The sequence below is a fragment of the Phyllobates terribilis genome, unplaced genomic scaffold (genome assembly GCF_046119375.1).
Source record: "Phyllobates terribilis strain yellow unplaced genomic scaffold, ASM4611937v1 Scaffold_8__6_contigs__length_399053987, whole genome shotgun sequence".
Lineage (NCBI taxonomy): Eukaryota > Metazoa > Chordata > Amphibia > Anura > Dendrobatidae > Phyllobates > Phyllobates terribilis.
This window is the reverse complement of record NW_027362768.1, coordinates 28,489,444-28,515,987: the sequence shown is the minus strand read 5'-3', so window position 1 is coordinate 28,515,987 and position 26,544 is coordinate 28,489,444. Positions and strand designations below refer to the sequence as shown.

Here is a 26,544-nt window from a genome sequence, read left to right as displayed (position 1 = left end):
TGAGAAGGTGTGTCCAAACTTTTGGTCTGTACTGTAAATGTTAACCAGTAAAAAAAAAAAAAAAAGCAAAAATTACCTGGTGTGCAGTGTACCATAACATATCATCCAAAATGATCACATGCAACCCGTGTAATTTCAAGAGAGAAAGATTTAGTCACTAGAAGAGAGACACCCTGTGAATAGTTACAATAAGTTTCATGGTACCCTCTAGAAATCCAGACTCTTTTTAGGGCTAGAATCTTCTGGTCTGTGTAGGCAAATAATATGTGGTACTTGTTTATTAACAAAATACATTACAATGGCTCTTTTAAATTTGGAATTAAACCCCCTCACATTCCAGCTCAGCACATCTCAAAACATTGAAAAAGTGTCTGACCCAAACACTACCACAGTCTGAGTGCAGGAAAGTAGGAAAATTGGGAGAGGACCAGAGACCGAAGAAATCACCATACGCACAACCAACACACATCATACCATACAGAAAACCATGTGGAATTATCAGAAATAAAATTCTCCAACAAGTAACAGGGAATAACATTATTCCTGCTGTACCCTGTCTCACACTAAGTAGATTAGACCTAGACCCTAAACACTAACTAACTGAAGAACTAGAGTCTTTCAGCAAAACCTGAGAGCAAATATATATTGAAAGACCCAAATCTGTAACCCTAGACTAAAGGTAGATAACTGTTAAAGCAATAAGGATTTGGTTAGATAAACCTGATGAGTACACCCACTGGGGCTCTTTATAACACCCATGTGTCCATACAGCCATAGGTATAGAAGCCAAAATAGTGGGGTATGTTTCCCCCTCAGTCATTCTCATACTGAGTTCGAGGGGCAGCTTCAAACCACACCAGCGCATTGGCAGGAGAAGTGAATAAATGTGTAGATTTCTCATCTACTACTCTTAGCTTTGCAGGGAATAACAGTATTTATACCCTCTCTCTCGCAGCTTGGCGTGGACTTCAGCAAAATGAGTAAGTTGTTTTCTGACAACAACTGAGAAATCAGGGCAACAGTAGACCCGATTGTTGTTGTACAGCACCTCACCCTTAAAGGTGGATAGCCCTGAATATGGCATCTCTATCACAATAACGCAATAGTCGAGCCAGTAATGGCCAAGGAGGGATACCAGGAGGGCCGGGTCGTGTGGGAACTCTATGTGCTGTCTCGATGGTAAAAAAACGGCGAGAAGACTCCTGCACCCAACAGATCTTTCAACCAGTTTACAATAAAGGGTACAGTATCAATCCGTTTCTTTTGTTCCAGTAGGCCCACTATCCTTATATTATTCCTCCTGAACCGATTTTAAAGATCATCTGCTCTTTCACTAGAAGCATTGATTTGTTTCTTTAGTTCTGCAATGTGAGCTGGCACAGGCTTTTTAGCATCATCCACATCTGAAATTCTGCATTTGGTCTCTGATGTGTGCTCGCTAATTTTCTTCAAGTCGTGTTTTTAAAAATTACTAAGTCCTGCTGAAGTTGGCCCACTTTAGTTACCAACATGGCAGGACAGTTATTGATAGCTGACAGAATCTGGGCAAATTTCTAGTCTGTGTTTGCAGAAGAGCAAGGGGATCTTTGAGGAAAGTGCGGTTGGGAAGAAGTTAAGAATTCATCTTCCGCAGGCACAGAGAGCTGTGGAGCCTTGCAATGCATCTGGGATCCTGGAGTACTTCTCCCAATTTTTTTTTTAGGTGCAGCAGCTCTAATGTACAACAGTGAACTAGTTGAAGTGAAGGACTGCAGCAATAGTCACTTATTCAGGGGGATCCCCAGCATTAGAATCAATGTCTGATGAACATGGCTGGTCAGATTGGAGGACTTCTCCTTAGTTTTCTTCTTTGTACTAGTCATAGTAATGTCAACTGTCTCCCAGATTCAAAGGAGATCGAGCTGATAACCTTCTGATGGAAATGTTAAAATTACATGAACTGGTTGGTACTGGCGTGGAAGATTCTCAGTCCTTTCATTTCTTTCTGCAGCAAACTAGTCCCAGGCCCCCCCATTTCATATGATGTTGGCGTATAAAAAAAAAAAAATGGTGGAAGTCAAATGCTTCCAGTACCAACACACAGACGTTCAAGTCAGGGAAGACGATCATGTGAGTAAATCATGTGACCACCACCTTAAGAACATCATGGCAGAGGGGGAACAAGATAAGGTATATGGTAAGTAATTAACCCCTTAGCGACCATCAATACGACTTAAAACTGACCTGAGATATAAGTGAATAACATCATATGACAGGTCCACTATAGCTGACACCCTGCTGCATCAGCCATGATCAGTGGTGGCACAGACTTTGGCCGTTTAACCCCTTAGATGCTGCTACAATAATGACAACGACATCTAGATGGTTAACAGAGTGTGTGGGGGGCTCCCTCTTTAACCCCATGGGCACCCTTAGATCTTCATTGTAAGGTCCTGATAGTTGCCATGGCAATTCACAACCAAATGAACGGCCTTAGAGTCTGCCGGCTATAGCAGTCTGTTCCGACATTAACAACATTTAGGTGGTAAAAGTAACAGTTTTCTTTCCTGTTATGTCACTTTGCATTAATTCCTGAAAGTCGCCTGAAGGGTTAATAAACTACCTGACTGCAGTTTTGAATATGATGAGGGGCGCTATTTTTAAATTGGTATCACTTTGGGGGTTTTGCAATATATAGGTCCCCCCAAAGTCACTTCAAACTGAATAGGTCTTTAAAAAATAAGTTTTGTAAATTTCCTTGGAAAAAAAAATGAAAAATTACTACTACAATTTTAAAGCTTCTAACAAAATAAAAGAACATTTTACAGATGGTGCTGATGTAAAGTAAACATGGGGTAAATGGTATTAACTATTTTGTGTGGTATGACTATCTGGACTAAAGGGATAATCATTCAAAGTTTGAAAATTGCTAAGTTTTAGAATGCCAAATTTCTAATAGTTTTATAAATAAATGCAAAACATAACCTAAATTTACCATGATCATAAAATATAATGCTTCACGAAAAAAAGTGTCTGGTACATGTTGAAAAATATTAACATTTAAGAGTCCTCAGTGGTTGATATCTTTCAATGGCTAACTGAAAAGATGGTAAAAAATCAAATAGCAAGCTTTTAAGACTACGCTTCATCAGGCAACACAAAATCTGAAGAGTAACATATTTATACACAACAGGACATAGAATAGTGCAGTAAATAAGACAAGTGACATGAAGAAGAACTATCATTATGGGAGAGGGAGAAACAATTGTGGCAGTACACATTGGAGCAGTTCATACAGTGGGTACGGAAAGTATTCAGACCCCTTTGAATTTTTCACTCTTTGCTTCATTGCAGCCATTTGGTAAATTCCAAAAAGTTCATTTTTTTTTCTCATTAAAGTACACTCTGCACCCCATCTTCACTGAAAAAAACAGAAATGTAGAAATTTTTGCAAATTTATTAAAAAAGAAAAACTGAAATATAGCACGGTCATAAGTATTCAGACCCTTTGCTCAGTATTGAGTAGAAGCACCCTTTTGAGCTAGTACAGCCATGAGTCTTCTTGGGAATGATGCAACAAGGTTTTCACACTTGGATTTGGGGATCCTCTGCCATTCTTCCTTACAGATCCTCTCCAGTTCCGTCAGGTTGGATGGTGAACGTTGGTGGACAACCATTTTTAGGTCTCTCCAGAGATGCTCAATTGGGTTTAGGTCAGTGCTCTGGCTGGGTCAGTCAAGAATGGTCACCGAGTTGTTCTGAAGCCACTCCTTTGTTATTTTAGCTATGTGCTTAGAGTCATTGTCTTGTTGGAAGGTGAACCTTCGGCCAAGTCTGAGGTCCAGAGCACTCTGGAAGAGGTTTTCATCCAGGATATCTCTGTACTTGGCTGCATTCATGTTTCCTTCAGTCCCTGCTGCTGAAAAACACCCCCATAGCATGATGTTGCCACCACCATGTTTCACTGTTGGGATTATATTGGACAGGTGATGAGCAGTGTCTGGTTTTCTCCACACATACCACTTAGAATTATCACCAAAAAGTTCTATCTTCATCTCATCAGACCACAGAATCTTATTTCGCATAGTCTGGGAGTCCTTCATGTGTTTTTGAGCAAACTCTATGCGGGCTTTCCTATGTCTTGCACTGATGAGAGGCTTCCGTCGGGCCACTCTGCCATAAAGGCCCGACTGGTGGAGGGCTGCAGTGATAGTTGACTTTGTGGAACTTTCTCCTATCTCCCTACTGCATCTCTGGAGCTCAGCCACAGTAATCTTGGGGTTCTTCTTTACCTCTCTCACAAAGGCTCTTCTCCCACGATTGCCCAGTTTGGCTGGACAGCCAGGTATAGGAAGACTTCTGGTGGTCCCAAACTTCTTCCATTTAAGGATTATGGAGGCCACTGTGCTCTTAGGAACCTTGAGTAATGCAGAAATTCTTTTGTAACCTTGGCCAGATCTGAGCCTTGCCACAATTCTGTCTCTGAGCTCCTTGGGCAATTGCTTTGAGCTCATGATTCTCATTTGGTCTGACATGCACTATGAGCTGTGAGGTCTTATATAGACAGGTGTGTGCCTTCCCAAATCAAGTCCTATCAGTTTAATTAAACACAGCTAGACTCCAATGAAGAAGTAGAACCATCTCAAGGAGGATCACAAGGAAATGGACAGCATGTGACTTAAATATGAGTGTCTGAGCAAAGGGTCTGAATACTTATGACCATGTGATATTTCAGTTTTTATTTTTTAATAAATTTTAAAAAATTTCTACATTTCTGGGGGTTTTTTCAGTCAAGATGGGTTGCAGAGTGTACTTTAATGGGAAAAAATGAACTTTTTAGAATTTACCAAATGGCTGCAATGAAACAAAGAGTGAAAAATTTAAAGGGGTCTGAATACTTTCCGTACCCACTATAGATGAGGAGTGTGAAAGTTTTATTGTCCCCTGATTGAGGTCTGGTCCAGAGTTGTGTTGCCCCGAAATGGTCTGAGCAGCACATTCCTTAATTTATGAAGGCATAAATCCATGCGACACATTCATTCCTACTCTGAATGTGTCAAAGGTCATCATAAGTTTGTACTCCCAGACTCTTCTGTCTCTCTGGGGATTTGAAGTTACCTTTCTACCCTTCCCATATTGATAGTTCTGCTTCATGTCACTTGTCTTATTACTGCATTACCCCTCTGTCCTGTTGTGTATAAATATGTGACTCTTCAGATTTTGTGTTATACTATGCCTGATGAAGAGACCTGAGTAGTCTAGCAAGATTGCCATTTACTACCATCTTTTCAATTCGGTATTAAAATGCATCAACCATGGAGGACCCTCAAATTTTAATATTTTTCTATCTACTGGTTAACACGGTACAAAGTTTTATTTTTCCTGGGATATGTTAAAACATTCCAGAGTTATTACCATATAAAAAGACATATGTCAAATTTGAAAAACTGAAGCATTTCCTACTACTAGCAAAGTGAATGAGATTCTCATTCTTGTCTCTTTTTTCTTTCCAGATTTGAAGCAGTTTCAAATCTGCAGAAGTACAGAATGTCAATTATTTCAGTGTTTCTCATCCATTCTAACGACTGGGAAAAAAACGCATTAAAAAAAAAAAGAACTAAACATGGCAAAAACATGCGTTTTTATGGAGCATTTTCCCGGCCAAGAGACACGTTTTTGATGCAGATTTGTCTGCAGAAAATACTTAAAATGTACAGATACCCTTATAGCTTTATTTAGAAAATGGCCAACCTTTTTAAAATACTTTCACCCTACAAGTTGCCAATAAACAGCTTAAAGGGTGACTTCAGCCATTTATGCCTTTGCATAGGAGGCATGCATTGATAGAGGATGCCCATCTGCCAGCTGCAGCTCCTGCTATATCATCTAAACTTGTGAAGAAGCAGCATGCTCAACTGGAATAACCCTTTACTGACTTTCACATGGAAGTATCTATATATCATATGAACCCCTGTAAACCAGCAACTAAATTAAGGCTACGTTCACACTATCAGTATTTTACCTCAGTATTTGTAAGCCAAAGCCAGGAGAGGAACAATCAGAGTAAAAGTATAATAGAAACACGTCACCACTTCTGTATTTATCACCCACTCCTGGTTTTGGCTTACAAATACTGATGTAAAATACTGACCAAATACTCAACGTGTGGACATGGCCTATTCGAGAGACCAGTGTATCACTGAATTTACAGTATGCTGAAGAGCTTCCTTGCTGGCCATGTCCCAATGCTCAGGTTATTGTAGGAATCATATCTTATAAAATTCATTCTACCTAAAAACTACTAAGAAGCAGGTATATTACTGAAAAGGCATGCTACATGACATCCAGTGCTCAGTCACACATATTATTGCCTCACCAAAAAGACTTTCTGACCAGCTCATCTTCTCCCCACAGCTGCCATCAAACCTTTGCTGCTTTGCCAGTTCAGCCTGTTGTTCTGCAAATGCTACCTAAAAATGAAGATGAAACCTCACAATCAATAGGATCACTTGTTACACCTTGCTATAGCCTGGACATGTCACATGGTGGTACGTACATGCATGTATTAAAAATTGAAGACTTAATAGATACATTAGAGCGCTATTATAGCTCATACACACGGCAGGGCCTCCAGGTCTCCCAGGTTCTCTGTCGGATCCAGTGTACAGAGGGATTCTTCCATGTTTCCATACAAATGGGGAGTGTGCCAATACCTTCTACTGCCAGACCTCTACAGATCCATCAGTAATAACCTCAGCGTGTCAGAGGTATACAGCGGTATAGTGGGGAGCACAAACATTATAGCAGCCCTAATATAAGAGCAAGTTCCACAGAAAGTACAGACAAAATATTGCAGCATATTAAACTATTGTTTGGGTAAAATGTAGAACACCATGGCAAAACCCCAAAAGAACCCCAGTGGATTTGGTGCTGTTAATTTCATTGTTTTGCTCCTATGACAGAGCAGAACAACGGAGTTAAGGAATGCAAGTGTGAGTCTAGCCTAAAGGATGCACGCCATAACTTTTGAGCCTTGCAATGGTGAATAGACAGACAGCTTTGCACATTGCATCACTGGAATATGAACAAATTGTCTCTTCAGAGAGAATATGATCAGCACTTTTCTTACCAAGGGGAAAGGCTGTACTTTATTAAGGCAGAAGGAGATCTGTATATCAACTACAAAGCAGAAGGATTAAAGGGGTACTCCGGGGAAGATAAAGATATTTATGTAATGTCTCTGCCCTCAAGCTATAAAGATGAGATGTCCAGTGCAATTTTATTATCTTTATAACCCTTGTAATCCCGTGTGACAGGAGCTGCTCCTCACTGCTCCCCCCCTCCCATCTGGGACATTATGTCACACAGCAGTGTGCAGCTCCCTGCTGTGAGGAACAGCCAGCCTGAGAAGAGGGGGTGAGCCACGCCCTGCTCTCTGCAAAGAATCCACTATTATCAGGAGACTGGCTAATAACAGCAGGGAGCTGCACACTGCTGTAATATCCCAGACAGAGGGGTGAGCAGCTCCTGTCACACCAACACCCTGATAATGTCTTGTTACATGTATGTAATGAAAAGTATAATACTTTATATACTTTCATTTTTTGTACTACTTTTATTTTTGCATATGTTTTATACAGGTTTTTATTTTTTACATAATTTGTCTACCAAGAAATCACAAAAGAGCTCTAGGGAATATTTTCTTTTGTTTTTCCCCTACTATAACTGGGGCATCCATAGGGGCCCCAGGTATTAGGAGAAACGTCTCCCTACTGTGCTAATCACCACTTGTAGAGCACTTCTGCTATGCCGGCAGTGGCCCAGTAATAATGTGATCGCAAGGTCCTACAATAGCATCAGCAGGGTCAATGCTTCTGTTTGCTGCATAGCGCTTATGGAAAACAATGTAACCAGCAAAGAGAAGACAGAAGTGGTAATAAACAGCTTCTGTCTTCTGTGTCTGACAGACGGGGACCAGACCTTTTCCTGCTAGACTACAGAAACAAGAACTTCAAACCTGTGCCGTAAATATACAATGACACTGGGTTAAAGCCCAGGACCAATCACTGTAAATTTACAGCGCTTGGGTGTTATCTGGTTAAAGAAGTGCTCCCATTAATGTTTTTTTATTCACTGAATATGTGCATGTAGTGTAGCATGAGTGTATTAAGATACTCACCTACCGCCACTTTGTCCGGGATCCAGCGCAGTTTTACTCTATTCCTCAGTGACGTCACCCCTCAGCGTGACCCAGAAGTGGCTTTTACAACGTAAGCCTATGCAGAATCAGAACAAGGTTTCATAGGCTTATATTGTAAAATAGGCTTCCAGTCTCACACCTAGAGAATAGAGGGAACCGAAGAGCCTGAAGAATGGTGACGTCACTGAGAAGAGGAGCTGAACAACGCTGGATCCTGGAGAAGGAGGTGATAGGCGAGTATATTAATACACTCATATCACATTACATATACACTCATTTAAAGAAAAAAATATATATTTGGGAGCGCTTCTTTGATAAAAAACAAACATTCTGAAATATTGCAGTAATAGTTTGTTCTTAACTTCTAGAGGTATACACAGATTACATACAATTCATCTAAGTGGTGCACTTTCCTGCAGCGCCATCACAAGTAAAGTTAAGCATCACACAGTGCAAATTCCAACCAATAGACTGTGTGTGTAACTGCTTGGACAGAGTCTTTTTGTAACCACTCTTCTTCTTTCCAAGATATAAGGATTCTGCGCAAAAATCTATAATTCCTTAAAGGTCTATATGAAAATTAATATTGTACCAAGTTCCCAGGCTTTATGCTCTAGACGTTGCACAATAAAAAGGCTATATTATTTTCATTGCTGCACATATGCTCTTACCTTATATAAGTACATCCAGTTCCAAGCCACGCTGACAAAAAAGCTTAGAATACAGAGTCTCCGTAACTGTGTAAACCATCCGATGCGTGACCACAGCTCCGTCGCTATGATTGACACAAGGCACGTAATACACAGTAGAATCTGTAGAAAAGTAATATCACAATAGAGATCCAACACTTGATGCTAAACGTCCTGGTAGATTTGCTTAATTATGTGCAGTAAAATAAACAATACAAATGGTTAACACTTCCATCATTGCAGAATAATAACTATGCCAGTCTGCCATGTTCCTTCCCTGTATATTAGATGGAAGGGAGAACAGGATAACATACGGCCGGCTACTACCACAGATCATCTTATAAACCTTCAGATGAAGGTCTCTATGTGTCATGGAACAAAGATATGAAATATTAAAGAGAACCTGTCAGCCGACTCCTGCTTCCCTAACCACGGGCAGCATGGATAAGATATTGCATTATTGCTGGTGTCTAGGTTTAACTCCGAAATCATGACGCATTAATAGAATAGCCGGTCAGGGACTGTGCATCTTGAATGACTAGTCCTTCAGCTCTTCCATCCCACAGTCCTTGTGACTGACAGTCTCGTCCTATGCACACATGTAAGGAGAGACCTGTCAGTCTAGGGGAGAAGTTGCTTGAGGCCAGCATTCTTGGACTCGTGATAAGAGACACACGGTCTCTGGCCGAGATTTCTAAGTACATTCACTGTAAAACACTAGCATTTCAGAGTAAATCAAACATGCCTGCAGTAACGCACCCAGCCTCTGATTCAGGCTGCCTGCAGTTTGGTAACATAAATCAAATGACAGGTTCCCATTAGGTCTTTCCTCGGTTATATCCATTTTTGGAGCAGCCTATTATGAAAGGGTGTCAGTCAGTGTAAAACAAGCACAAAGTCTCGTAGAAGATATAGCCCCTATAAAAACTGCTCCTTTATAACCCCTTAGTGTCACAACCAGTTTTAACCTTTAAGACTGAAAGAAAAGTTTAACCAAATTTGCTAATAGGGGTGCTCAGTGCACCCTTGGAGTGACTAAGAGGCTCAGTGCCTGCTCAGCACACATCTTGCATCCCCAGCTTCTCTCACTAATGACTGACCGTGCTGGCTTGTCTAGGGCAGAGAATGTTCAGGTAGGTCTGCACAGTCAATCACCAGAGCAGGAAGCTGGGCACACTAAACCAGTGGGTGTAACAGTGCACTGAGCCTCTTAGCCACACCAACAGTGCACCGTGCAGCCTAATTAGCATGTTTGATTCAACTTCAGTTTCTGTAAAATAGAGGCAGTGATTAGAACTTCAAAGGATTTTTAAAGGGGCTACATCCCCTACAAGGCTACGTGCTTATGTTATACTGTCAGTTTGGTCTCACAAACTCCTTTTAAGTTGTCACCCAATTTTTATTTAAAATTTTAAATCAGTAACTGCTGGTAAATTAATGAAACAATGTTGTATTGCTTGACCCAATGTCGATTTCTATATTACAACATCAAGGACAGAACTACAGCATTTATAGATACAAGAAACACTTTGAGTGTAACATTCTTATTTTGGAGAAAAAAAAAAGGGGCATGTACAGACTTTGAAACCAAACTAGATAATCGCAGACTGTGAACTCAATGACAACCTTGATTTCTATTACAATCTATAAATTTGTCACATTAGGTTATGATGTTCATGATATATTTTGTATTACACAGTGCTATGTATTTTATCCCATTATTGTTACCTTAAAAGTGGTGCCAAGATCAATTCCAATATAGTCCTCAAAGATCACCGCCCACCATTCTTTCACATTGTGGAACCTAAACTGCACTAATGTCTTCATCAAAGCTTCTTCAAAAGCTCCAAGGTTCCAGTCGTCATCATCAATGAACTTCTGAATCTCAATAAGCATTTGTTTTGAAAGGACCATCTCCGCGTTATAATAGACTTCAGTACTGGAGTCTTCTGGCTGAGGAATAAAAGTCATTCAGTACAAGAACTGCCCAATGTTCAATCCAGTTTAAGGTTACATACTAGCTCTGCAATTACATTAATCTGTAAAACACAATCCTAGAGAATTTAAAGAGCAGAGAGCATTTTGAGAAATTATTAGCAGTATATTATGTTCAAAGAAATAATAAAAGTTTCATAATATTGCAACACAATATTAATGGGGCCCAACTACCAGGATCAAATGCTAAACAAGGACTGAAATTTAGGAGGAGGAACAAAGTGATGCACAATGTAGATTTTTTTGGTCATGCCTCATTTTTTTAAACTGTTAATTCCACAATTGTGTAAATGCATACTTATTGTTAATATACAGTCTAAGGCAATAAAACATTTCTTCCTTGTATCTTTGTGTCTTTTTGCATCTCTATCTGGCCCTCGATGAATACAGCTTTAAATAGCTGAATGGGTGGTCTTATTCCTACATAGCTTAAAAGTACATTTCCCAGAAGCACTTGCTTCACCTCAGTGCTGCACACCCCTCCCTCTCCTGTGTCCTCCTAACCACCCCAACTTTGAGTTATCATCAAGCTAATAAAAGTGCGGAATTCACCTTATGCTTCTGTGCACTCTCTGCTCCTGTACAGCACAATAGCAGATTTAATCTTCTGCCATCTACATCAGTAAAGCTGCCAGTGTACTTTTACATCATTGTTAGCTGGTTCCTCAAAGAGCTCAACTCTGAGGCACTCCTGTACACCAGAGCTTGTAATTACTGGGCATGGCAGGGCTGAGTTGCTTTTGTTGCCTGCTACTGAGACATCAGTGATGTGAAACTGCAAATGCTGCTCTGGATCTTCTGCCATATACATCAACAGAGCAGTATTTGCAGTTTCACATCACTGATCTGTCAGCAGAAGACCACAAACATAGCTCAGCTCTAGTTAGTAAGCAAGTTTCAGGTTGTTGGAAATATCAGAAATAAGGAAAAATGTAGGAAGTATAAAACTTAATTTTTACTTTTATAAGTAAAAAAAAAAAAAAAAAGGCACACACATAAACCTATATTGAAAATGACCCTATATAGGCAGTGTGCCAAGAGCAAAGCTCTTGACACTTAATACTATGTAAGGGTCAATCAGATGCATACTAAATAGAAAGTTCTCACCCATCTGATGTAGACTAGATCCTCTATCATCCAGTGGTACAGAACCTTAAAAACATCCCATTTGTCCTCTGGAGGTGCCAAGGAGTTACATCTGTAAGAGTGGAAGGGCTGTTCCTCTGGTTAAAACCCATACCCCCAAAGACTCTTATCCATCCACCTTGATATGTGAGGAAATATCCATTCCCGATGCGTTTTTCAAAAATGATATAACAGAGGAATCAACTAAAATATAAAGAGTAACTAATAGCCAGAGTGCTACTGGTCCAGCCTGTAGTCAGCACTCTATAAATTATCCCATATATTTTAACTCTCCTTAGCACCTCCAGAGGATGAATAGAGCCAATTTTAAGGTTCTATACCACTGGATGATAGAGGATCTAGTCTACATCAGATGGGCAAGAACCTTGCATTTAGTATGCATCAGATTGACCCTTACACAGTACTAATAAGTGCCTGAGCATGCCTCTGGGAACACCACCAATATAGGGTAATTTTAGATACGCTGTCTGTGTTTGTGAATGACTTTTTTTTTTTTTTTTTTTTTTTTTTTTAGAAAGAATAGTGAAAGTTACATTTCATACTTCCTACAGTATTTATTTTTTTCTGAGTCTCAACTGATGCGTCGTAAACCATTGATCCCTTCTATTTGGGACATTGGTTACTTCTAAAGCTTGCATAATTGATGTAAATATCAAGAACAATTCTTTTACTACTTACAAGCCCGAAACGTTTGGCCTCACTTAGCACCTTGCGCAGGTAGCGTCTGAAGACCGGGTTACTGTTGGTCTCTGGTAATTTTACATCTTCTTTGTCTTTCTCGGTCTGAAAGAAAACAATTGAACTGAGAACACACTGTCGATGGACATTCTGAGAACACACCATTAGAAGTCAAATAACTCAGGGGGTATAGCTAACCATGGAGCTGTGCAGAAGCACTAAACCTGAACTCCTCAGCCTAATAACAATATTGGCTGGCATAGGTTCATGATTTTGGTGCTGTACACCACCTATAACACTAGTGGGAACAAATTGAAGGAACTTGCAAAGGGCTTCCAGGCTGGATATGCTGGGATTGCGGCCTACTCATGCTGTAGAGCAGCCCAGACACACACCGGGAACTTTCCATCTGGCCTACCTCCGACTCAGGGGCCTAGTGAGAAATTGGATCAGCTACCAAAGTAGGTGTGACTCGTGTGGTGTTCCCAACCCTCCTTGCCTGAGCTTCAGCCTAGATAGGCAGACTTAAGATACCATTCCCTTGGATAGGTCCCTGTGACAGGAGCTCCGGTTAAACTGTGGTCTCGGTTTTGACTCTGACCCATTAGAGCACAAAAGGCACAAGGTTTGACTATCTGACTGTAAGGCTTAAATAATGCTGTAAGGAGGCTACTAGGCCTCAGTTGATCAACAATAGAACTGTATTACTACTAGCTTGTTTCTACATAATAAGAATACAATATAAATTATCATAATTTGTGAACTGCTAAAGCTTTACAGTTAAAATGTCAACATCTTGTCATCTGAAACTATTAGTTTCCCCTGTACATCAGGAAAACTAATATTGATTACTCTGATTAAGTCTAATTCTGGGCTCCTGTACCTCGAAAGCCTTCACCAAGCTGCCCAATAGCCAGACGCGCTCTGCCTCAAAAGGTATCATGAGCTTTTCTTAGTGAATGTCATACAGTTTCCGTGAGTCAAAATCATGCTAATATACAACCAAAAATTAATATATCTATTTCAGTTTTGCAGACATTATGAAATGCAACTCGCAGACATCAGCCGCCATTCAATTAAAAGCAGTTTGCCAAAGACAGTAGCTCAAAAACTCAAAACCTTGTCACCTCTCCTGCAGAGGTCTCTGATGATATGATCATATGATGGACGTCTCACAGGAACCAGAACCTACCTTGTGTTAAGTCTGAGAGAAGCTACTCTCCACTACAGATGTTTGCAAAACCTCTCACAGGAAAAATAGATGAAGGTAAAGTGGATTTGGATCTGCTATGGCACAACCTTCAAAAAGTGAGAGACTGGGTCAAAGAAGCCGAAATGCACATCTCCACCTTAAAAGACATACATAATCCAATACCGCATCAGCTGGTAAATCTAGAGAAAAATGTAGACCTATGGCACCAGAAATGCGAATCTGGAGAGCAGGCTTCACCAGACCAACGTCAGAATAATTGGATTACCAGAAAGAGCGGAGGACTCAAGCCGGGTGAATTTCATCGAGAAGTGGTTCAATAGAACATTCCCTGATGCAAAACTTCTCTTCAGTCTTTGTGGTGGAAAGAGTACATTGTGTCCCAACCAGAAAGCCTCCTCCAGGAGCTGCGCTAAGACCATTACCATTACGCTAAGACCACCGACGCCAGCAAAACCTTCAGCTGGATGTGTATCCGAGGACACACATCCAGCTGAAGTGTATTGTGGTGCGCGGGTCCGCACGCCACAATACATGCTGCTGGCCAATCAGAAGCCAGTAGCTGACGTTGATGAGCATGTGACGGGGCGCATTACAGTGACGTCACATGCTCCAGTCACACGCCGCAACTGCTGGCTTCACAAGAGAAAGAACGCAGCACGGGAGCGAAGAAACGGTGAGCATTTAGTTATTTTTTAAAAATCATTGGCCGGACTACTGTGGAGGTGCAATAGACTACTGTGGACGTCTGTGGGGGTGCAATAGACTACTATTGTTAACAAGGGGGTGCATTATACTTTATGGATGACTATGAGCTGTGCAGTGTATTATATGTAGGACTATGGGGAATGCATTTATACTTCTTCTATGTACGACCCTGGTGCCTGGTGAGTATAATAAAATTTATTCAGGATGGGGTGTGCACCAGGGCTCATCAGACTATAGTTATGCCACTGAAAAAATCATAACATGGGAAGCAACTCAGACAACAATAGACCCAGAGGGAAGATACATCTTTGTGCACGCTTATATTGATTGCATCCCTTAAATCATTCTGGAGATATACAATCCTCCCTCAGCGGGATTAAAGGGAAAACTTGTCATGTCATTTGTCCTATCTAAACTGGCCCTGTTGCGTTGTTAGTGATGCAATGTGCATCACTAACACACTTTTTTCATTAAAATCGGCGCTTTTATCCTTTGTAATAAGCATTTTGTATAGTGTAATGCAGCGGCTTGCTGCATTGCTAGAATGTCCAGGGGGTGTGCTCTAGCTGACCATTTACCTCCCCCTCAGGTGACTGATCACGTGACTGTGACATCATCACAGGTCCTGTGTGCACAAAAGGATATATAAACCCTGGTAGTTTTGAAACAGGTAGAGAAAGAGTGGCCTGGTGAGGCCTAGAAAGAGAGGCCTGGTGAAGCCAGGAAGGCAGAGGCTGGATCCCCCTGTGTTTAGGATACCAGTAGCCTTGGAGGGCGAGAGGCCTGGTCCCTGTGTGGGACTCCACTAGCCTGGAAGGCAGAGGCTGGATCCCCCTGTGTTTGAGATACCAGTAGCCTTTGAAGGTACATGGCCCAGAGGCCCCATCTGGGAAGCCTTAAAGCCACAGCTGTGGCAGAATCGAGCTGACTGAAGCAGCTACGACCCGACAAAGGTAAAAACGCTGCTTGATGTGGACATTGATATTGTTACCTTGCTGAAGGCTGTATCTGGAGCCAAGTGGGCATGTCTGTCACTAGAAAGGCTCTGGGATATTATGTGTAACATGTCGGCGAGCCACTGAGATGGACTATGTTATGAGCGGTTTATGATGTGTAATAAACTGCTGTACTGTGAAATCCCGGTAAAACGTTGCATGTGTGCTTTGATTGACCCGGTGAAGCGAGTGCCCCAGCGTGATGAATAGCGCTACCTTACAATAGTTATATCTTACCTGCTCGTTTAGTCATAGGGGTGTGCTTCATGGCGTTTAGTTAGGCTTGTCACCGCCCATGCCATTTGAATTTTTTCCCCTGGATTTGAGCCAACGTCACTATTTTCATTGTTTAAATCCCACACTTGTGCAGTCTGTATTGGCCAGCCGCGGCTACCCCACGAGTGCGCAGTGAAGCTGTGTGTAGTTTCAGGGACTATGAGCAGCTCATCACAGCGCATGTGCGGCTCCCAGATCGTCAATGCCCAATCGCGGCTGTCCAATACACAATGCGCAGGCGTGGCTCTCAATACAGACTTGTTTAAATCCTGCACTTGCGCAGTCTGTATAGGGAGCTGGGCTTGCGCAGTGTGTATTGCATGACGAGCTGCTCCCCGGGCAAGCACACAGTCAGTGAAGCTGTGGAACTACACACAGCTTCACTGCGCACGCGCGGGCAGCCTTGGCTGGCCAATACAAACTGCGCTGGCGTGGGATTTAAACAACGAAAATAGTGACGTTAATCAGGGTCTGCTGCTGCATACTGGATGGGAAAGCTGATGAGGCAACTATCCAGCCATCAGCTGATATCATGCCTGTCTCTTGTTGAGACTTCCCTGCCGGCAGGAGAGTTACCAAAGCAGCCGCCAACATCGGGCAGGTATGGTGCACACATCCTACTGTCATGAATAGGACACTTGCACAATAACTGCCAGGAGCCGGGCGGCTGCATAACACCTTCATAAAAGAAACTGCTGGGATTCATAAAATGTTGTGTGTATTTTCTTTCATTTATTACAATAAGGTAGAACAGTAGGAATTATTAGTGATCAAGCACATTACATTCCGGAAACATGTACATGACTTTATTCAAATACTGGGACAATTCTTACCACTGGTTTTGCGCTTTTTGTGTCCGTCACCTCTGCATTATTGTTACCCGGGCACGAGTCCTCTCCTTGCTCACAAACTGCTTCTGTTTTTACCTCCGTGCTGGGCTAAGAAAAGGAATAAATAACGTTTTGGTGGCGTTATTCATGTAAACCCCAAATATCAATACATTGCATTTAAGAGATTAAACAGTTGAAATCAGAGTTTTCACCTATGCCAGTCATTACAGTTGTGTCAGCAGTATAATATCATGGCAGCCACAGGTGGAAGTAAGCAGAACGGACGCCCTCATAATATGGTGGTTAGCAGGACTGGCCTGCTCACAGCAGTGAGTTATCCAGGATGTTTTTATTTTTCAAAAACATATTTACAGATTGACTTGCATAGAGCCGACTGCTCAGCCCATAGACAAGTGTGGCGGTTTTCCTGGGAAAGCAGGCGTGCTTCTGAAATGCTGCAGGAGAAAATATTGGTGACACTTTATCCAGCAACAGAGAATTGACGAGGGGTAGATAGGCCAATAATGATCAGCGGCCAGTACAGTCCTGCCTGAAGAATAGGTGAGAAGACTTTTCATTGTCGACATTACATTAAATTTTTCTTTAATTAAAAGGTGTTGTCCACTAACTAGACAACCCCTTTTATATAACGCTCTCCCCCTTATAAAATAAAACATATACTCACTTCCTATATTGGCGCCATTCCAGCGATGTCGGCATTCTTAGGCCATGTGAGCACCGCAGCCAATCACTACCACCTTCTGTTTGGACAAAAGGAAGTCACCGCACCGCTTCCTTATATTAGCCAATGACTGGCTGCAGGGCTCACATGTCATGAGAATGTCCCGGGTGACCCGGTGCCGACATCACTGGAACAGCGCCAGTATGGAAGGCGAGTACCTGTTATTTATACTTAATAAGGAGGGCTACTTTATTTAAAAAGAGGTTGCCCAGGTAGTGGCTGACAAACAGTAGCCACATGCTTTCTCAGAGAAGACCATTTACTATGGAAACATGGGGACAATGTACTGAGGTCAAGCAAAACAGAATTTCCACACCATTATATTTGCTACATTTCATAGACAAACACCTTATTAATAGAGTGTATGAACTGTGTACCTTGGGGTTAATCATTTTGCCAGTAGCTGCATCGTAATTAAACATGTCTGTAGGATCGGTCCAGTCTTCATTGTCATAGTGCGCCCCACAAAGTGCCACACACAGCGATAGAAGCAAGAACCGATACATTTTACAGACCTGAAAAAAAAAAATACAATATACGTTAAATGAGAAAGACTAATGAAATCCACTCTCATCGTAGAAAGAGAATATACTGCTGCTCCTTATAATGTGACTGAGGCATGGCTGGTCTGCAGGGGGCGCTCTCTCGTACCCCAAGCACAGGCAGGAGAGGCACTGAAGCTGTCTGGATCCAGCTAACTTCAGAGCGGTGTTTGCTAGCGCCCGCTTTCTGTCTAGGTAACCAGCAATTCTGAAGTGGCAGATAACCTAGGCAACAGTTAACTTTAGAATTAAAAATCCCTTCATTCTTGAAAATCAAGAGAATTTTTAATAAAAAAAAAATTACAAAGTAGCCTGCTTTTACAAATTATTGCCAATTTTAAACATTAAAAGAACACGAGAAAATACCACAGCTGGTCTAATTCAAGATGAGCTGCGGCATTCCCTATGCCAGAAATCTCACTCCGGTACCTGACTGGAGTAGGATTTCTGGTGTAGAGCACGGAGGTGCACGTCACTCATCAGTCGCTCCAGATTCAGAAAGGGGCATGCAACTCTTCATAAATCACGGGCGTCTGACCCCAGCACATCCCCTCTTGATGAATTGACCCTCAGTCTTTTTATTTTCTTTCTGATCTTCTTTTGCCTTGCCTCAAACTGTAAAATATTAAAATGAGCCAATTGATATCAGCAGAGGAGCAGATCCGAGACACTGCAGTGAGTATTGTTAAGATAAATTTAAAATGAGATGTTTTTATGCTTACTATACAGTTCATGTATGTTGTTTACGGCTACACATTCTTATTTTTTTTTTTAAGTTTTGCTTAGAAATTCCACTATTACAGGCATTGTATACTTGGGACACTATCTGGGAGCTTCTACCATCAACTTACAGTATTGAACATTGAAATTACAACACTAAGGCGGCGGATATCACAGGATTTATAGACATGCTCATGATAGGCAAATTGTCAAAAAAATGTCATTAAAATTATCCAAACATCTTGCTTTTTTCACTGTCAAGTATGAGAACCATGTGCAGAAATCCCTGCACTTACACACATTGGCTGCTATCAATGAGGTTATTAATGGTTGTCTGAGAAATGTTCTGCAATGCAGCATGCATTTGGGCAAATCATCAAGATCCTCTGCTGGCAGCTCCCTTTGAAAGAAGCTGGCATTTGGCCAGCTATGCCAGAAACTTTGGCCAGTCCATGAAGGGACTTAATGAATTACGTGCCTCTGACTCCAGCATGACCCCTCATTAAGACCGTTGTGAACAATGCTGGTCTTGATGAATCTGAGCCAACAAGGCTAAGAAAGTGATGACAAACACACAGAAAAAGTGATTTTTATAATGGGGAGTTTTTTGTCTGTTTTTTTTTTTTAGAAAAAGTAGAAGCAAAAAAGCTAGATAAAAAATGTATTGTATATAAAAAATAATATAGAACTACAGGTGTTTTTGCTCATTACTACTACCAAAAAGAGTACTGTCTGGTGCTGTCAGGAGAGATATCCAGGTAAACACATTAAACACGCGGCTTCACATCTGCACCAAATGTGGGGGAGAAGATTGTTATTGCGTATTTCAGTGCAGACATCTGCAGAAAACATAAAGCACAGTATTTCTGCCACGTGTGAACACTGCCTTACAGACACAAAAAAGCCAGATGTCACACAGTGAAGCTACATAAAGATGAGAGAGTTCTGGCGGCTCAGACTGTGAATGAACAAAAAATGATCCTCAGGTCCCAACTATAGATGAGCAGGATGCACAGATGACATCGTGCTGCCCTGGGTGATCAAAAGCCGCCGGGGACGCCGGATGGTAAGAGATTCACGGACTCCTGTCTAGCCACCAGGTAACACTGATCTAGACCAGAGACCTGTGAATCAATCATCTCTAGTCCCAACTGTCCCAGATACAGCGTGACAGCCCCAGATTTGGGTCTACGCCCTGCAGTCTCCGGAGTCTGCTGAATGTCCCTCACTGCCAGCGCCCCTCTGACAACTCCTCCTGCCATGGTAGAAAAAAAAATGGTAAATGGGTGAGGATTACGGTGTGGTCAAAAATTTGCCCAGGCATGCTACACAAATTTCCCTCTTTCTGTTCTTGAAAAGTTGGGAGGTATGCATAAAGCAAAACTGAAAGCATAAGGTGATTCATTTCACTAGACAACACCTATGGAGAAATTCATGGTTTCAGTAAAGAAAGCTTAGGCCACGGCCCCACTATCAGTATTCAGTCAGGAACACTGGGAGCCAAAACCAAGTGAGGAACACTCAGAGAAAAGGTATAATAGAAACAAGTCACCAATTCTGCATTTATCATAATATAAATATATATATATATATATATATATATATATATATATATATATATATATATATATACACACACACACACATACACACACACTGTGTTCCAAATTATTATGCAAATAATATTTTCTCAGATTTTCCCAAATTACCTATATGAATTGCAGTCATTGTAATTTTCATGCATGATAATGCCCCGTCTCATGCTGCACATAACACATCTGCATCTCTGCCTGCTATGGGCATAAAAGGGGACAAACTTATGGTGTGGCACCCATGCTGCCCTGACCTCAACCCCATTGAGAACCTCTGGAGCATCATCAAAAGGAGTGTCTATGATGGCGGGAGGCAGTTCACATCTAAGCAACAGCTCTGGGAGGGTATTCTGTCCTCATGCAAAACAATTAAAGCAGAAACCATCCAAAACCTGACAAATTCAATGGACGAGAGAGTTCAGAAGCTCCTTTCGAACAAGCGGTCCTATGTGCAAATGTTACATCACCTAGAATAAAGTTTTGAGTTGAAAACTGTTTGATTTCAGTTTGTAATAACCTGCTAATGCTTATAATTTCAAAAATGACCATTTTTTTGTTCTTTATTAAAATGAAAAAGGTTGAAAACTCTGCTGTGCATAATAATTTGGAACATGCATTTTGAGTGCAGTTTGAGTTTTTTTTTTTTTTTTTTAAATATACTGTTATCATAGGCAGCTTCTACAAAAACCTTTCAATTGTACTCTAATAGTTATTTGACTGGAAATATATATATATATATATATATATATATATATATATATATATATATATATATATATATATATACATATACATATACATACACACACTGTATTTATCGGACCATAAGACGCACTTGTTTCCCACAAATTTGGGAGGAAGATAGGGGGTGCGTCTTATAGTCCGAATGTAACTTACCGGTGGTGGTGGAGCAGGATCGCAGGGCCCTCCATTCCCTCCCCCCATCAGGAAGGCGGCGGTGACAGCAGAAGAGATGAGGGGGGCCGGTATCTGGCTGGAGTCCGGGTACTGTGGCCGGTGTCTGGCTGTGAGGCAGAGCTGCGCAAGTGGCTTTCTGGTGGTCACGGCCATCTTCCTGAAGCTGTGATCTACAGGAAAATGGCTGCTGGAGCCGGCGCAAGCTCACTGCCACGTCAGTGGCCATTTTTCTGTACATCACAGCTTCAGGAAGATGGCTGCGGACACCGGAAGACGCTCTGCCACGCCACTCACAGCAAGACACCGGCCCCGGTACCAGGCCTCCAGCATCTCACCTCTTCTGCTGCAGCCGCCGGGTTCCTGAGGAAGGGAATGGAGGATCCAGGGTCCACAGCATTTCTCATCTTCCGTCAGCTTCCTGAAGGACCCTGCTTACTGTACCCCCAGGTGAGATACCTATTCAGACTATAAAACGGACCCGATCTTATAAAAATATTTTTTTTCCTATTTTCCACACCAAAATTTGGGGTGCGCCTTATAGTCAAAAAAATAAATTTATATATATATATATATATATACATACACACACACGTTTAATTAGTTAAGTTAATTTTTAAAATTTATGGGTCTCAGAATGCAACGATACAAAAATAAATTATTCACAGATTTAATGTACAGGAATGGAAAAAAAAAAAACTAAAGAAATCTAGTATTGCTGTAACTGGAGCGACCCCAGAATAATGTGAAGGAGCCGTCTATGCCATAAACACAGAAAATCCAAAAACACAAACAATCGTAGAATTGCTGTTTTACTTCTTTTAAAATTATTGCCTTCCGCCCCACATGGTACCAGGAACCTACATCTAGCCAGGAAAACAGGGACCCCCGTACCGTGCAGTGGTCGGGCATGAGGAGGTAAGTAGTATTTTGCTCAGTCCCGGCAGGTGCGGTGGCAGTACGGCCGTCTGATGCCCAAATAAGAGAACAAGAGATTATATATATAATATTGCAAAGGGTGAAATCCACAGTAAAATGCACAATTAACAGGAGTGAACCTTCAGCAGACTGTTGCCGTGGAGACCGACCACCGCAGCTAACCAGCGGAATATGCCATGCTTCACTTAGATGCGCTTTTCTCTAGTAAGCGCTATTCTGATGCTGGCCAGGGTCAATGTCTCTTATCCCCTAATCCTGGCCAGCTTCAGCACAGTCCTAACCTCATACAGCAGCAGTGGTCGGTCTCCTAGGCAAAAAGATGGAAACAAAAGAAAAGTGTCAGGATGTAATGAACGGCTGCAAACCTTAACAGGCAGCAAATGCAAAAGTGATGGTTTAGTCAGGTCCGTCCATGTATGGAGCCGGGAGTGGCCCTATAAGTGGATGTGGGAATGTAGCTACAATGTTCTCGTCAGCCGGTGCTCGGAGCGGACGGCACAGCTCGCACTCCTCCTGTGTGACCCGGCCAGACTGTGCGCCGGCTGCAGCTGATATCACCGTGTAATGTGCAGAGCACAGAGCAGATAATGCGATACTGCAGAAAAGCGGTACCGCTCCTCACCTGCAGCTCCGTGTGACAGTGTCAGCGCTCACTGCTAGAGGCTAGAGCCCATCCGGGATCACGTGTCATTACCACGTGTCCCAGCCGCCCGCCCATCAGAGGGGCAGGAGCCGGAAGTGAGAGGTGCACGCCGGGCCTGGGGCGACAGGCAAACACTGTGCTTGGTGCTGTGAGGAGCCGCTCCATAGCTCCTAACACTGAGGTGGGCGGTGGCGTGACCTGTCACATGACTAAATGACGGTATGGCAGGTCCTTTCACACCACCGCGACCCATACAACACACCGGACGCATCATACAGGAGACCAGGGGCCATCGGAAGGTAGGTATAATCTTTATTTTTTATTTTAAATTCTTTTTTTTAACAAGTTCTATGATACCCGAGTCTGGATGAGAATCTCCTCTTCTCCAGACCTTGGTACAATCCGCACATTGAACCGTATGATATCCGCTTGTGCAAATGTGTTCATGCGGATATTATGTGATTCAATGGCGGCAATCACGCTGCGTGTCCGCAAAAATAAAATGGACATGCTGCGGATTTTTCCGCAATAATAATCCGCAGCGGAAATTTCTGCAGCATGTGCACAGCACATGCGGATTATCATTGGGAACCATGGGGCGCGTATTACCAAGCGTTTTTTAAGCGTTTTCGCTGCGGAAATTCCTCTGCAAAAAATGCTTGAAAAACGCATAGTGGGCACACAGCCTCACAGGAGAGTATAGACAGCGGGGGCCAGGGAGGAGTGCCCTATACCCTATAGTGTCACAGGAGAGTATAGACAGCGGGGGCCAGGGAGGAGTGCCCTATACCCTATAGTGTCACAGGAGAGTATAGACAGCGGGGGCCAGGGAGGAGTGCCCTATACCCTATAGTGTCACAGGAGAGTATAGACAGCGGGGGCCAGGGAGGAATGCCCTATACACTATAGTGTCACAGGAGAGTATAGACAGCGGGGGCCAGGGAGGAGTGCCCTATACCCTATAGTGTCACAGGAGAGTATAGACAGCGGGGGCTAGGGAGGAGTGCCCTATACCCTATAGTGTCACAGGAGAGTATAGACAGCGGGGGCCAGGGAGGAGTGCCCTATACCCTATAGTGTCACAGGAGAGTATAGACAGCGGGGGCCAGGGAGGAGTGCCCTATACCCTATAGTGTCACAGGAGAGTATAGACAGCGGGGGCCAGGGAGGAGTGCCCTATACCCTATAGTGTCACAGGAGAGTATAGACAGCGGGGGCCAGGGAGGAGTGCCCTATACCCTATAGTGTCACAGGAGAGTATAGACAGCGGGGGCCAGGGAGGAGTGCCCTATACCCTATAGTGTCACAGGAGAGTATAGACAGCGGGGGCCAGGGAGGAGTGCCCTATACCCTATAGTGTCACAGGAGAGTATAGACAGCGGGGGCCAGGGAGGAGTGCCCTATACCCTATAGTGTCACAGGAGAGTATAGACAGCGGGGGCCAGGGAGGAGTGCCCTATACCCTATAGTGTCACAGGAGAGTATAGACAGCGGGGGCCAGGGAGGAGTGCCCTATACCCTATAGTGTCACAGGAGAGTATAGACAGCGGGGGCCAGGGAGGAGTGCCCTATACCCTATAGTGTCACAGGAGAGTATAGACAGCGGGGGCCAGGGAGGAGTGCCCTATACCCTATAGTGTCACAGGAGAGTATAGACAGCGGGGGCCAGGGAGGAGTACCTATAGTGCCACAGGAGAGTATAGACAGCGGGGGCCAGGGAGGAGTGCCCTATACCCTATAGTGACACAGGAGAGTATAGACAGCGGGGGCCAGGGAGGAGTACCCTATAGTGTCACAGGAGAGTATAGACAGCGGGGGCCAGGGAGGAGTGCCCTATACCCTATAGTGTCACAGGAGAGTATAGACAGCGGGGGCCAGGGAGGAGTGCCCTATACTGCCACAGGAGAGTCTAAACAGAGGGGGCCAGGGAGGAGTGCCCTATACCCTATAGTGTCACAGGAGAGTATAGACAGCGGGGGCCAGGGAGGAGTACTCTATAGTGCCACAGTAGAGTATAGACAGCGGGGGCCAGGGAGGAGTGTCCGATAGTGTCACAGGAGAGTATAGACAGCGGGGGCCAGGGAGAAGTGCCCTATACCCTATAGTGTCACAGGAGAGTATAGACAGCGGGGGCCAGGGAGGAGTGCCCTATACCCTATAATGTCACAGGAGAGTATAGACAGCGGGGGCCAGGGAGGAGTGCCCTATACCCTATAGTGCCACAGGAGAGTATAGACAGCGGGGGTCAGGGAGGAGTACCCTATACCCTATAGTGCCACAGGAGAGTATAGACAGCGGGGGTCAGGGAGGAGTGCCCTATACACTATAGTGCCACAGGAGAGTATAGACAGCGGGGGCCAGGGAGGAGTGCCCTATACCCTATAGTGTCACAGGAGAGTATAGACAGCGGGAGCCAGGGAGGAGTGCCCTATACCCTATAGTGTCACAGGAGAGTATAGACAGCGGGGGCCAGGGAGGAGTGCCCTATACACTATAGTGCCACATGAGAGTATAGACAGCGGGGGCCAGGGAGGAGTACCCTATAGTGCCACAGGAGAGTATAGACAGCGGGGGCCAGGGAGGAGTGCCCTATACCCTATAGTGACACAGGAGAGTATAGACAGCGGGGGCCAGGGAGGAGTGCCCTATAGTGTCACAGGAGAGTATAGACAGCGGGGGCCAGGGAGGAGTGCCCTATACCCTATAGTGTCACAGGAGAGTATAGACAGCGGGGGCCAGGGAGGAGTGCCCTATACCCTATAGTGTCACAGGAGAGTATAGACAGCGGGGGCCAGGGAGGAATGCCCTATACACTATAGTGTCACAGGAGAGTATAGACAGCGGGGGCCAGGGAGGAGTGCCCTATACCCTATAGTGTCACAGGAGAGTATAGACAGCGGGGGCTAGGGAGGAGTGCCCTATACCCTATAGTGTCACAGGAGAGTATAGACAGCGGGGGCCAGGGAGGAGTGCCCTATACCCTATAGTGTCACAGAAGAGTATAGACAGCGGGGGCCAGGGAGGAGTGCCCTATACCCTATAGTGTCACAGGAGAGTATAGACAGCGGGGGCCAGGGAGGAGTGCCCTATACCCTATAGTGTCACAGGAGAGTATAGACAGCGGGGGCCAGGGAGGAGTGCCCTATACCCTATAGTGTCACAGGAGAGTATAGACAGCGGGGGCCAGGGAGGAGTGCCCTATACCCTATAGTGTCACAGGAGAGTATAGACAGCGGGGGCCAGGGAGGAGTGCCCTATACCCTATAGTGTCACAGGAGAGTATAGACAGCGGGGGCCAGGGAGGAGTGCCCTATACCCTATAGTGTCACAGGAGAGTATAGACAGCGGGGGCCAGGGAGGAGTGCCCTATACCCTATAGTGTCACAGGAGAGTATAGACAGCGGGGGCCAGGGAGGAGTGCCCTATACCCTATAGTGTCACAGGAGAGTATAGACAGCGGGGGCCAGGGAGGAGTGCCCTATACCCTATAGTGTCACAGGAGAGTATAGACAGCGGGGGCCAGGGAGGAGTGCCCTATACCCTATAGTGTCACAGGAGAGTATAGACAGCGGGGGCCAGGGAGGAGTGCCCTATACCCTATAGTGTCACAGGAGAGTATAGACAGCGGGGGCCAGGGAGGAGTACCTATAGTGCCACAGGAGAGTATAGACAGCGGGGGCCAGGGAGGAGTGCCCTATACCCTATAGTGACACAGGAGAGTATAGACAGCGGGGGCCAGGGAGGA

At 43.7% G+C, this 26,544-nt stretch overlaps 1 protein-coding gene across 4 annotated transcripts in view; it reads right to left on the bottom strand.

The window, feature by feature from the left end:
- The window catches only part of LOC141156673 (chloride channel CLIC-like protein 1), a 73,190-nt gene extending 50,273 nt beyond the window's left edge, over nt 1–22,917 (bottom strand). For 2 of the 4 annotated variants that reach the window (XR_012247700.1, XM_073642905.1), the window contains exons 1-7: nt 18,420–18,485; nt 17,826–17,963; nt 16,710–16,814; nt 12,688–12,792; nt 10,597–10,821; nt 8,851–8,991; nt 6,356–6,449 (exon numbers count right to left, since the gene is read on the bottom strand). Coding sequence is in view for 3 of the 4 variants with exons in the window: in XM_073642905.1 (XP_073499006.1) it covers nt 6,356–6,449; nt 8,851–8,991; nt 10,597–10,821; nt 12,688–12,792; nt 16,710–16,814; nt 17,826–17,963; nt 18,420–18,470 (859 nt within the window). In the remaining variant the exon portion in view is untranslated. Of the gene's footprint in view, nt 1–6,355; nt 6,450–8,850; nt 8,992–10,596; nt 10,822–12,687; nt 12,793–16,709; nt 16,815–17,825; nt 17,964–18,419; nt 18,486–22,521; nt 22,730–22,778 lie in introns of those variants that run through there. The other 2 variants (XM_073642906.1, XM_073642907.1) reach the window with 2 other exon arrangements.
- Between the last annotated feature and the right edge of the window lie 3,627 nt (nt 22,918–26,544).